At 47.2% G+C, this 11,321-nt stretch overlaps 1 protein-coding gene across 3 annotated transcripts; it reads right to left on the reverse strand.

Moving 5' to 3' along the window:
• Positions 1-5,253: 5,253 nt before the first annotated feature.
• LRATD1 (LRAT domain containing 1) lies at positions 5,254-11,038 on the reverse strand. Of its 3 annotated transcripts, none has more exons than XM_080813261.1 (2): positions 10,878-11,038; positions 5,254-9,361 (listed from the first exon to the last, which is right to left on the reverse strand). In XM_080813261.1, exon 2 carries the CDS (start codon positions 9,323-9,325, stop codon positions 8,447-8,449), a length of 879 nt encoding a protein of 292 aa, XP_080669387.1. In that variant the 5' UTR covers positions 9,326-9,361; positions 10,878-11,038; the 3' UTR covers positions 5,254-8,446. The 3 variants fall into 3 exon arrangements, with proteins under 3 accessions (XP_080669387.1, XP_080669386.1, XP_080669385.1); XM_080813260.1 differs by lacking the exon at positions 10,878-11,038 and adding an exon at positions 10,264-10,572; XM_080813259.1 differs by lacking the exon at positions 10,878-11,038 and adding an exon at positions 10,334-10,566.
• Between the last annotated feature and the right edge of the window lie 283 nt (positions 11,039-11,321).

Below are 11,321 nucleotides of genomic sequence, written 5' to 3' on the forward strand. Positions count from 1 at the left end.
TATTTACCTAGGTTTCTAATCCCATATTAGTAATATTTCATTCTAAAGAAGTACTCCATTCTTGAGTTTGGACACTTGTTTTCTCAGCAGGATATCAGGGTTTAAAATCTCAAATTAAAGTAGCTTTTCATAAGTATAAATAACCATAACCATGACCAAAACCAGATTAAACAATATTAAATGTCCAGAGGTGCTCAGAGAATACTATTTTGCTGGAAAAACATAGGGTGTTCCTCTAAGACTTCCAAAGAAAATATATAAAAATTATATATATATATATATATATATATATATATATATATATATAATGAAATAAGGCATTGATCTAGATACATTTTTAGTGCTCAATTGCACTTCAAATTATTTCCAATTATTCTAGCTATTCAACCACCTTGAGGGGGTCCAACTGTCATCAATCAAAGGAGGCTGATTTTCTTCTCCCCCCACTGCTGGAATGTCAGGCAAGGGGATTGTTTCCTTCTACAGATGCCATAGGTATATTTGCTTATTAGTAAGATTGGAAGAGATTTTACTTTCCCAAAGGTGAAGAGGACTTGGATTTTCAGCAGACCTTTTCTGCCTTGATGGGACATCTCTGTTCAGTAAGTGTCCATTGACTAAAGTAGCCTATTTGGGAAATGTCTTGTCTCATCCTTACTTCTTGAAAGTCAATCCACAGCTACCTTCTAAATTTGCAGCTCTCAGAGCTATCTCACCTAGATGGAAATTGAATCACCAAGAAAAATCTGCATTCCTAGAGTAATGAAACTCATAATGATAATGTTCATTCATGAAGAAATGCTTGCAGCAGTACAACGAGGGCAGAGAAATCTTTCTGACTAGATATGGCTAATCTCCCATCTTCTTCCAACTAGATACGGCTAATCTCCCATCATCGATAGTGTAATATAGATGCCTCAAAATTCCAGCTTATTTTCTAAACAGAAACTAATTTTATACAGTACCATTCTTGAGGAGAATCTTGTAGACGTTGACAGAGAGTTTTAGCCCATTATTATTGTGGTTTGGGCTCCGAGAGAAACCATGCACAATGTGTCCCACATACTTATGGAAAAGCCATTTCTTCTCCCTTCCCCACTTCTTCCATTCATTCAGTAGACTCTAACTGAGTCCGTGTTGTAAGTGCTAGACTTTGCAGGTGCAAAAATGAGTAAGTCACAGAGCCTTTCCCAATACAGCTCATTCTAGAGAGAGACAGATGTAAACAATATTTATAGCAGAGGAGAGTCTGGGGGAGGCGTAAACAAATTCAGTGGGAATACACAGAAGAAGACTACCAAAACCATGCCAGGGGTAGCATGACATTACTATGAAGGGGGAATGGATGAGGGTGTTCTCCTTAGGAATCAAGAAGGGCAGTCAGGTAAAGGGGATGATCTAGAAAGTCACGAAAGCATGACTGAAAATGATATGTTCTGTATACTATTTTGTGTAGCCTTAGTATAAGCTGGGGGCAGATAGCGGTCAGACCATGGAGGACCCTGACTGCCTCGTAAGGAGCTTGGCCTTTATCTCGTCAGCGTGGGTGTATATTTAAAAAGATCACTGTGGCCACACATGTTTGAATAGAGGCACCAGAGTGTAGAGACAGGAGAGGAATCATGGAAGATCTGGGTATGACGTGAGGACTTGGACTGGGATAAGTAACAGGTGAGATTAAAAACAATGATGTAGCATATTTCTAATTGTATCTGGGAAAACGTTCATCATGCCCTCCGATAAAGGATGGCATGTCCTGTAAAATATAATCAAAAGAGTTTAAGAATAGACACACATGAAACACACATCCCCATCCACACAAACGTACAACCAACTCTCTCAATGATTACGTTGCCTGTGAACTCTTCCCTCTGAGGCTTCTCCTGGATTATGTGCTTATTCCTGGACCTGAATCTGGCTTTGGCCTTTAAAGACCAATGAGCAATCTGAGAATACACTTCCATGATGTGGATAGGGGATGCATCCTTAATTTGTCAGTTCCAAAATATCAGAGGTCTCTGGCTTCTTAGAGATGTAAGGGTCTGCCCTGAGTAGGCAGCCAGTTAATGTCCTGGACTTGCAGTCACATTTGAATTTCAAATAAAAAGATCATTTTTAGTATAAGTATGGCCCAAATATTGCATGGGATACACCTATACCCAAATGATTATTCTTTGTTTATCTGAAATTGAAATGTAATTGATTGGCCTGTATTTTTATTCACACAGTTGGGCAACCCTACCCTAGAGTCTTGCGTTTCTCTGGCTCAGACCCCGGGCAGATAATTCCACTGAGAAGCAGAAAGCAGGACAAAACAAAGCATGTGCCGAAGAGCTGGGAGATGTTTTTACAAAATCATTGTCAGTATGATCCCCCCAGATTTGCTCATTCCCCAGGAGAATCTGAAAACAAGGGGTTTGGCAGTGAGCAAAGAGCTGGCATGTCGCAGAACCGTTGGAGGGGAAAATGATTGAGTTTAGAATAATAATGTATTTGTTAAAGCAAATATCAGTATACTCATAACAGAGAAGCCTTCAAGTTTCCCATTATGGCATGAACAGAACATTAACGTCTATATCATAGATTGATGGCAAGAATTTTCTTGGAAAGCATATCAGCAGTAGCCTCACATGATCGTCTCCTATTTTTTGGAACACTGAATATAGTTCAGATTAACTTTTGAGGCATTTATTTTGTGCTTGAAATTTAGGACATGGGCTCTATTCACACCTAATATTTTACAAGCGTCTCCCCTTTGGACAAAATTAAGTTCAGAACTCATGTTCACATAAAAAAGTAATTGGATTGTAAAAGCCAATGGGCATAGCCATTATTTGGCTATTTTTATATATAAATGAATAACATTTATTTAGAAAAACAACCATGACCAAACTCCCTCAAATCTAATTTTCCCAGAGAGTTAAGCTCATCTTCTGGTAGGTTTTTCCCTACATAACTGAAGAACTGAAGAAAATTCTTAGCAAGAGCTTTCATAATAAGCTTCTTTCTAAAGGAATGATATTATGATTTCATGTGAGAAAAATTTCCCCTTGATGTAAATGAGAGATGAAGTTATGAGAAGGTATAGTCAGAGTTATTTATTAGTTTGCTTTCCTCTTTCTGGCCAGATGACAAGAGAACATTTTATCTTTGGATTCTTTGATAGTTTTTTTTTTTTTCCTATTAGCAAACAGAATATTCAGAATACCTTTTACCTGGGATCAGTCTTAAGCCTCATAAATTACACTTTTGTGGGTCTTCTGAGGTGGGAAAAGCCTGCCAATTTCAGTTAGAGAAATTCAGGTTTGCTTGTAGAGGAGCCGAGTGGTGGGATTTCTGGTTTTCCCAGTGATCAGGTATCACCGAGATCAGTTGAGGTAGAAGGATGCCTTAGCCTTGTGTCTACCGAACATCCACTGTGTACATTGCACTGTCAACCAGAGAGACCGACCGCACCCCACAGCACGGGGACCGTTCATCGGGTGCCGCCAATGAATGCAATAGTCACAAACGCACCCCCAGTAGCAAAGGCAGAGAAGACTATCTTTTCTTTTCCCCCAACGTATTCAAACACCTAAATCTCTTCCATTGCAAGTTCAAATGAGGTCGACATACAACATGTGAGTGATGAAATCAAGGAGATTTTATAAATTATTAAATGGTTGGAAAATAAGATCTTGGCTTTCCTGGCTTTGGTGAGAGAACAGGTGTTCCCCATTGAAAAGCTCATTTGTTTATTTTATCACATTCTAACTTTCCCACTTCATCTTGTGTTTTATTTTGTAATTACTTCCTTATCTTCACAGCTTTCCTTTGAAACTTAGGTCTTTTTAGTTAGAGAAACAAGGAACATACCCTTCTAAAATTGAGACTAAAACTAACTGCAACTCCCACATTTTCTTTTTGTTTATGCTCAGTTTCAGGCATGGCTTGCCTTGCTCTCGGGTTGCTCACTAGCTGTGAGGACCCTGAGAGCGTCTCCTGTTTTTTTTAAGTCTTCAGTAACTCTCCATTTTGTTCTAAACAGTCGGTATGTGAGCCTGCATTTATACCCATCTTTGAATGAAAACATAATTACTAGCTATAGGTAGGAATGTATATAGGGATGTAGATATACATGTATATATATGTAAATGTGTATACGTAAGTGTATGTGTACATAGATGTACGTGTATATGTGTAAATGTATACATATGTGTAGATGTGCATGTGGATGTATGTATGTGTATACATCGTATCTGTCCTGACAATAGCTAGTCATTGTCAACAAAAAAAAGTCAAGTTGGGTATTAGACAACCATTTTCTAAAAACAATTCTTAATGTTTCAGGAAACTTGCAAGCCTGTAGTTCTCACCTGCCCAGACCCTTTATGCACGTGGAAGTCTTCTCTGAAAGCCAAACCTAACAAGATTCTCTTCATCTGTTTAAAAACGAGAAAGCAGAAAGCTTGGAGGGTTTGCATATAGATAAAAGGAAATTAGGTTGCTGTATTACGTTTTTGTAGTTAGTGTTAATTTCACCCTGCTCCATTTATTAGATAACTAAGACATTGAACTTTGAAAGATGTTGAAAACACACATGAAACTAGGTAATCAATCAGGTGTAATGTTTGAAGTCTGTTAGGATATACTAATTATTCAGATAATCCATCATTTTGTAAACACCAATTGCATGCTTTTCTGAAGACAAAATATTCAGACAAAAGTGTTCAGCATAGAAACATGACACAAAGAGGAAGATAAACATCCAAATTTTTTTAAAAGGTAGTAAAATCAGGGTGCCCGGGTAGCTCAGTTGGTTAAGCAGCTGGCTCTTGATTTTGGCTCAGGTCATGATCTCAGGGTCCGGAGATAGAGCTGGCTGAAATGCTCCACGCTCCTCCATGTGGAATAAGATTCTCCCTCTCCCTCTGCCCTCCTGGCCCCCCACTCCTGCGCGTGCTCTCTCTCTCTCTTGCTCCCTTGCTCCCCCACCTTTTAAAAAAAAAAGATAGTAAAATCATGTAACATCATTGGACTTTCAGCTGCTTCTGTGTTTGTTCTAATCTGGCACAAGTGTTAACTATAAGAAAATGTTATTAGTCTCTTTTCATATAAAGAAGTCAGGGTGGGGATTTAAAGTTTTTAATATTGAGTAACTATATATATATATATATATATAATGTATCTATTTGGCTCATGGATATACTTTAAATTTTTAAAAAATAAATGTTATATATGTTGTCTCTACAGGATTTTTTTTTTTTTACAGGATTTTTTTTTTTTTAAATGAAGTAATACACCTTGGGGCCTGGTTTTGTTTAAAATATGCCTATCCTCTCTCCTCCTCCCTAGGTTTTTTTTGTTTTGTTTTCTTTTGTTTTTTCCCAGTAGTTTGCTTCTTAGAGTCAGCGTGGATGTATAAGGGTCTTTTCCTCTGTCCCAGATGGCCCACAGCCCAGACCTCCAGCTGAGCCATATTCAACATCATGAAAGGTCTTAGGAAGCTTTGCTCTCTGGAGAACTACAACCAAAACTAAATTTCTGACCTCTGTGAAAACGTTAGGAGGCTTCTGGCTTTAATTTTTAAAACTCTGATAAAATCTGGAGATATTACATTCACTCAAAAATCAAGTCCGTCCATGCCATCTCCCAAGGGAACTTCCACCTTTTTGGTTTCACTGACATTGCTAATGATGCCCTAAAAATACTATTTTTGGGGATCAAGATGTATCTTGATAATGTCCTCTCAATGATGCACTGTGATCTGAATTATTTTGCTGCTGGCTGTTACTAATACGGACCGGACCGGGAATTCCCTTGGTAACGAGTGTTTTCCTATTGTAAATTTGTAGAAGCCTTGTCAACCCGGTCCTTCACAGACCAGTACAGGAATAAATGCTGTTTTGGCTGCCAAACTTTTATTTTTACCACCAGTCTAGTCCCAGCAAGTATAAAGCTGCTAAGCCAGCGCTGTTACAGTGACCCTCTCGGCAAAAGAAAAATCAGATTATGTGCCATCAGAGGAAATAAATGTTAGTATTAGGTGTGACCGACCGATTCATTTCTTTTGCTCGAGTCGCACCCTCTGAGTGACAGGTGGAGGACAAAATGTCAAGGAGTCCTGCTGAGCAAGTACTTAGGATAGTGTTTAATACAGCAGAGAGCCAAGGTACAGTAGGAGGGGGCACAGTAAAGAATGTGGAGAGGGTAGATACAATAAAGAATTTCGGTTTATGATCTGCCATCTGCTATTTGAAAGAAGAGTTAAGTTAGGGAAATAAGTGGCTTTCAGTTCTCCATACATGCAAAGGTAAGTTAGTTATTACAAAAGTTTTGCTGTTCTATGTGCTGAAAGAAAAGCATATGCATTTAAACATTTTTTAAAAAATAAATCACTCAATAGGCTTAAGAAAAATACTCTAGTTCATATTTCATTGATCTGACCTTTTGATTCAAGATCAGGGAATGAATCCAAGATGGAAACCAAAAAACAAAACAAAACAAAAACCCACCAAAACAAAAATGAATCATTTCACCATGAAAAAGGCATTTCCAGTCTCAGCTAACCTCGACTAGTTTTTATTGCATTATTTTTGAAATGCCAAGAAACTGGCTTTGGCCATATTTGCCATCCAACTGAATCAGAGCTGTCAATATGCAATTGCTTGCAACAATTAGCTAAACACCATTATTTGACAAATCCCCTGGAAAGGGATATAGATGCTCTAGGTGTCTAACACGGAATCAAGTAACAGTCAGGCGGGGCTACAGCACAGGGAGAGAAGTTGGGACGTCCTTGCCCAAGGAAGGGGCTTCAAACAGCCTTCTTCTTCTTCTTCTTCTTTTTTTTTTTTGGAAAAGACCTATTTGCCCTGATCCTTCGGGTCCTTTCTGTTTTTCAGGAATGGATAGGAATGGATTGTGGGACTGGCTAAAGGGGGTGGGCAGGAAGCTACCAATTCTGGATTCCTTTCTTAAGGACGTCAAGGGGAGAGGAAGAAAAATAGAAATACAGATGTGAAATAGTAATGGTGTACAACATGGAGAAAAGAAACCTCATGGAACCTGCTAGCAATTTCCACCAATGCAGTGAAACCCCTTAACTGACAGAAATTCAGTACAATGTACACATTAACAACTTCACCATTACTAGGGCTGCCGTTTCAAGCCAAAAAAATAACTACAATATTCAAAAACAGAATTCTCATAAGATCTGAGAAAAATAGAGTGAAAAGGCAATGTTAGCTAAGCTCTTAGCTAAGTCCACTCTTAATGGCCCCCAGTATTTAAACTATCATGGATTAAAGCCATGAAAATAAAAATTTCAATTTGAAATTTTATTAGCATGTTGCTAAAATGGTCAATAAAAACATCAACACGATAGGCTTTGTTGACATAGTTGGAAACCTGCTCTCCCACTTTTAAAACTTTATTTCCACTTCCCCGCCTTCTAAGATTTCTATGTTAGGAAAAGCCAAACTAAATATACTGGCTATGGTGCTGTAATAATGCTGGTTTCTGGAATGTTGCCATGTCTTCCCCCTCCCTCTCCTCCAACCCTTTAAAAAATATGACTGTTTCTGAAATGCAGCCCAAGGAGGGAGCAATCTGCGGTTAAGAACAACAAGCGACCTTCTGCACAAATTCAAGTTCCCAGACACCAGGTGAACCTTCTCCTTCCCGGGGGGGCGGGGCCCGCGCTCCTCACCAAATTAGCTGCGCCATTTTCCTCTCGGGACCAGAAAGACTTCCCTGCTGCCAGCTAGCGAGACTCACAGGCAAATGGGGGTGGGGGGTGGCGTTCGCTTCCCTCGGTGGAAAGGACTGGAAGCAAACCTTACAGCTTTGCCTGGAATACAATGTCAGGAGACTTGGGGCTGGAGAGCTGGAAGAGTGCCGGGCAGCCGCGGGATAACCCGGAGTCCCGAAGTGCTCGCTGGTGGCGTTACTCACAAGTGCCTAAAGGGCCAGGCTGGATTTCTTGGAAATCCTGCAGTCTGGGGACACATTCATACAGGCACTGAACTGTGCCCTGAAAAGATCATTTCTCACCTCCGACTGGTCCGTGTGTGCGCGTTTGGGGGGCGGTGATGGTTCCCTTTACAGTAGGTCGGGTGACAGTCACGGACTAGTGACCCGCGGGGAAAGCCACGTCCCTGCTCCCCTCAGCCCTTTCTCCTTTCCCCCGTTACAACTCTAGGGGAGAGAGCACGCTGCGTTTCCCCACACCGTCGCCACCACCGGGGGGCTCAGCCGGGCGCGCACAGCTGCCCTTTGGTCCCGGGGCCAGTTCCTGAGACTTCCTGCCACTTGCCGGAGGGGTGTGGGGGTGCAGGCTGGGCACTGGCCGCCGCAGGAGGGCGCTCGAGGGGGCGGGGGTCGTGGATCGCCGGCCGGGAGGCCCGGGTGCGGGGGAGGGAGCGGGGCTTGGGGAGACAGGAGGAGCAGGCGGCCCCCCACAAGGCTACTCCTTGTCGTCCACGAGGTCGGCCAGCTCCTGGAGCACTCGCAGGCGACCACTGGCGTCGATGCGGCGCTTCTCGCGGATGAGGTCTTCCAGGCTGTGAAACCTGGCCGTGTGCACCTTGTTCTCGCCCAGGTGCACCTTGAGATAGTACTGCTGCTGCGGGGGCTGCGTGCCAGCCGGCACCTCCCCTCCCGCCTTGAACTCCCGCTTGCCAAAGCGGCACCAGGCGGCGAAGCTCTCCGAGTTCGTCCAGCAGATCTCCTCGCTCTTGAGGCCCAGGTGGCCGCAGGCGTTCTGCACCACCAGCTCGGCCACCAGCGGGCGGTAGCGGTACCAGCTATTCACCACCCGGCCCACGTTGGCCGCGCCCGCCTCGTACAGGCTGTCCTGGCGGATCTCGCCCTGGTGCAGGTGGATGATCTGCCCGCCACCCACGTAGACCGCCCAGTGCGGGGCGGGGGCGGGCGGCTCGGGCGCCGGCTGCAGCCACAGCAGCTCCAGCAGGTCGCCGGGCTCGCAGAGCGCGGGGAGCGCGGTGACAGCGTAGACGCTCAGGTCGGCGCCCTGAGGGCCGCCGCTCACTTTGGAGAAGATGCATTCCTGGCCCCGGAAGGCGGAAAACTGAGTTTCGTTGAGGACCAGCTGGTGCAGCAGGTGGTGGTGGTGGCGGCTGGGGCTCTCTGGGCACGGAGTGCAGCCCGGGGGGGCCTTCACGCCAAACTTGTCGGTCTGGCCGCGTTCGTCCAGGTCCTCCTCCTCATCCGAGAAGAAGTAGGCGACCCCGACCCGCAGTTCGTCCTTCTCGATCCCCGACGGGTCCCCTGTGGGCAACTCGCTGTAGTTGAGGTGGGTGATGCGGTCTAGTTGGTTGCCCATCAATGACGCGGCGAGGCGAGGGTCAGGAGCTGGGATCTGCGGAAGCACAGACGAGAAGCAGAGACAACGATCAGAGTCGGGCTGCCCCTCCCCAGGACGTGCAATGGCCCCCGGGACCTGCCCGCCCGCCTACGCGCCGGCACTGGAGTCACCCGTTCCTCCCCAGCGGCAGGACAGGTGCAGAAGCCACCAGTCCTTGGGGCGAGAGCGGACGCCGGGACCGCAGCCTCGGATCCCGTCCCGGAACCCGGTCCAACTCCCACAAGAGGAAAGGCCAGCCGCGGGAAGGCATGCGGGGTCCCAGTGGGGCGGACAGCGCGGGTGGTGGCAGCGTGGGAGACGGACACCCCGGAAAGGACCGAGGGGTAGGTTGAAAGGAAGAAGGGGCGCTTGAGGCCTCAGAGCTTGGAGCAAGCTGCGCTCACGTTTCTGTCCCCACCCTCGCCAGCCCATCTCTCAGTTTTGCGCTAGGTCGCACTCCTCCCCTGACAACGCCTCACACAATGACAATCGGACACATTCGCAGACACTCACTTGATACCGGCAAAATTTTGTTCACTTAGGAGTCCAGACACTGACAGGCTGGCTGGTGTATCGGTGTGATAATGTCACATACACGGTGATAAACCTCCGCGACGACACACTCAGACCCGCACATTCGCACACAGTTCTAACCCCACGCTCGCACGCTCGCCAGTGCACGTACACCCACGCACCCGGGCACACCTGCCCACACAAGCAGGTGCACTCTGCCCCTCACTTCTCTTGCCTTCTCCCCAGCAGAGCCAATCGGGCTGCGCCAGGGCGAGGCCGTTCTGTCTAAAATAACCTAACAAAGAGGAAAGGGAAAGAGGGGGGAAGCTAGTGCGGTGCCTGTGTGCGGGTGCGGGTTGTGTAGGGAGGTCCACTTTCAGCCAAAAGACCCCTTTCCCTCCTACCCGGCACAGGGTCCAAACAGTCGGACGAAGAAAAACCGTTTCGAAGGCAAAGAAAGCCGCCTCTCCGTACCCGTGATTTCCCTGCTCCCGAAACCCCAAACTCCTTTAAAGTCTCCTGGTCCCCATGGGTGCTGCGGAGGCGGCGATGGCGAGTGAGTCCTGGGGCGGCTCGTGGGGTTGCGGCTCCGCTCTGCCCCGCGCGGAACGGTGCGGTGCCGTTCCCGGCGCGATGCCCGTGCGCCTGCCGGTCCGCGCTGGCTGGGGCGCCCGGTCCACCCGGGCAGTCCCGACTCCGTTCTGCTTTCCTACAGCGGAGCCCGAGACTCTAAGTAGCCTGAGCAGCTGGTTCCAGGGCCCGCCCCGGGACGCGCTCATTGGCTGGGGCGGGCGCCCCAGGCCCCGTCAATCTCCGCGAGAGGGGGAGGGGAGCAGGGGCGGGTCTCCCGTGCGCGCTCCGCCCGGCCCTCCCGGCCCCCGCGCACCAGAACGCGCACAGCCCCCGGGAGTGGAGGTGTGAGCCCCCGCGAGTGGAGGTGTGAGCCCCCGCGGAGAGCGGGCGGGGGGCGCGGCGCTTGTGGCTGGCGCCGCTGCGGGCTTCCACCCTCGCCCCTCACCCGCGCAGCTTTTCGGAGCCGATCCAGACTGACGGCGGTGCGCCCGAGTTCCGTGTTCACGAGTGCAGACTCCAGCGACGAAGCTGAGTCTGCGGGTGGAGAAGAACCCCAGGGTACCCAGCCACTGAGGGCGGCCCTGGGCGGGGAGCGACCCTGTCGGAGGCGGGCACCTGGGCCCTGCTGGGCGCCCCGGGAAGCGACGGCCCTGGGCTGATCCTCTGCCCACAGACCTTTCCCTGCCGGCACCCATGCCTGTCACATTGTTCCTACGACGTTCGGTTCTTCTCCGATCCCGTGAAACTGCTGACCTAGCACCGGCGCCCGCTTTAAAAGGAGCACCTTTGACAAATGCTACTGAAAAATCGGAGCCTTGGCCAGCCCTTTCTGTAATTTGGCCTATGATTTGGTGCTGCGATTTTTTATGAAAGAGAGCGTCACAAATGC

Source organism: Martes martes (genome assembly GCF_963455335.1).
Source record: "Martes martes genome assembly, chromosome: 9".
NCBI classification, from domain to species: domain Eukaryota; kingdom Metazoa; phylum Chordata; class Mammalia; order Carnivora; family Mustelidae; genus Martes; species Martes martes.

What these genes read in the sequence shown, in the direction of transcription:
- LRATD1 (XM_080813261.1), bottom strand. Translation starts at nt 9,325, where the DNA reads ATGGGCAACCAACTAGACCGCATCACCCACCTCAACTACAGCGAGTTG.